The sequence below is a fragment of the Otolemur garnettii genome, unplaced genomic scaffold, assembly GCF_000181295.1.
Source record: "Otolemur garnettii isolate 467f Iridium unplaced genomic scaffold, OtoGar3 scaffold00134, whole genome shotgun sequence".
Taxonomy (NCBI): Eukaryota; Metazoa; Chordata; class Mammalia; order Primates; family Galagidae; genus Otolemur; species Otolemur garnettii.
In genome coordinates, this window is record NW_003852529.1 from 1,747,546 (window position 1) to 1,748,888 (window position 1,343).

At 49.1% G+C, this 1,343-nt stretch overlaps 1 protein-coding gene across 2 annotated transcripts in view; it reads left to right on the forward strand.

Annotated features, from left to right (window-relative positions):
• MRPL21 (mitochondrial ribosomal protein L21) overlaps window positions 1-1,343 on the forward strand; it is a 15,852-nt gene that overhangs the window by 12,821 nt on the left and 1,688 nt on the right. For both annotated transcript variants that reach the window (XM_003798384.3, XM_012810508.2), the window contains exon 5: window positions 50-102. In XM_003798384.3, the coding sequence (XP_003798432.1) occupies window positions 50-102 (53 nt within the window). The remainder of the gene's footprint in view (window positions 1-49; window positions 103-1,343) is intronic.

The following is a 1,343-nucleotide window of genomic DNA, read 5'->3' on the forward strand; positions in this document are numbered from 1 at the left end:
AAAAAAAAAAAAAAAAAATGATTAAATGTGCCTATTTAATTTTTTTCAGGTCCTACTGGTAGGGGCAGAGAACTTCACGCTGCTCGGCAGGCCACTGCTTGGGTAAGGCCCCATCAGTGCCCAGCTTTGTCTAGGGCCCCAGGGCTGAACACACATAAGGTGGATATGCACAGTTAGGCCGGGCAGAGGGGGTTACATTCCTAGTCACCTCCAACGCTAAGCACAACATTTATGCTTATAATAATGGATGGGTAGTGTCCCCGGGGAAGATCATCCAGAGCAGTTCATTAGTTGTTCACTAACTCACTATAAGGTCGTCCTTTTAGGGTTTGCTCACAGACTGCACGGAACCATTCTTAGTTTTGGTAGGGAAGTTGTTTGGGGGGTTTTGAGATTGGGTTTTACTCCCTCTGTCGCCCAGGCTAAAGTGCAATGGTGACATCATAACTCATTGCAGCCTCAAAAAAACCCCTGGGCTCAGGAGTCCTCCTGCCTCATGCTCCAAGTATCTGGGACTACAGGTGCCTGCCACCACTCCCAGTTAGTTTTTCGATTTTTTTATAAGATGGCGTCTCACTGTGTTGCTTAGGCAGGTCTCAAACTCCTGGGCTCAAGTAATCCTTTCACCTTCATCTACCAAATCTGCCTAATGGGATTACGGGTATGAGCCACCACACTCAGCCTGGCATATTACTTTTATTATCACCAAAAAAGAAAGTAAACTTTCGTTCTTTAGAAATGTTCGCCTAGGTGCGGCGCCTGTGCCTCAGTGAGTAGGGCCCCAGTCCCATATACTGAGGGAGGCAGGTTCAAACCCGCCCCAGCCAAACTGCAACAAAAAAGCAGCTGGGGGCTCCGCGCCTGTGGCTCAAGCGGCTAAGGCGCCAGCCACATACACCTAAGGTGGCGGATTCGAATCCCCAGCCCAGGCCTGCCAAACAACAATGATGGCTGCAACCAAAAAATGGCCAGGCGTTGTGGCGGACGCCTGTAGTCCCAGCTACTTGGGAGGCTGAGGCAAGAGAATCGCCTAAGCCCAGGAGTTGGAGCTTGCTGTGAGCTGTGTGATACCATGGCACTCTACCCAAGGTGATAAAGTGAAACTCTCTACCAAAAAAAAAAAAGAAGAAAGAAAAGAAAAGCTCACCTAGGCTTACACGGTGCCTCACACCTCTAATCCTAGCACTCTGGGAGGCCAAGGCGGGTGGATTGCCTAAGTTCACCAGTTCTTGAGACCAGCCTGAGCAATAGCAAGACCCTGTCTCTACTAAAAATAGAAAAACCAAGGCAAGAGAATCACTTGAGCCCAAGAGTTGGAGGTTGCTATGAGCTATGATGCCACC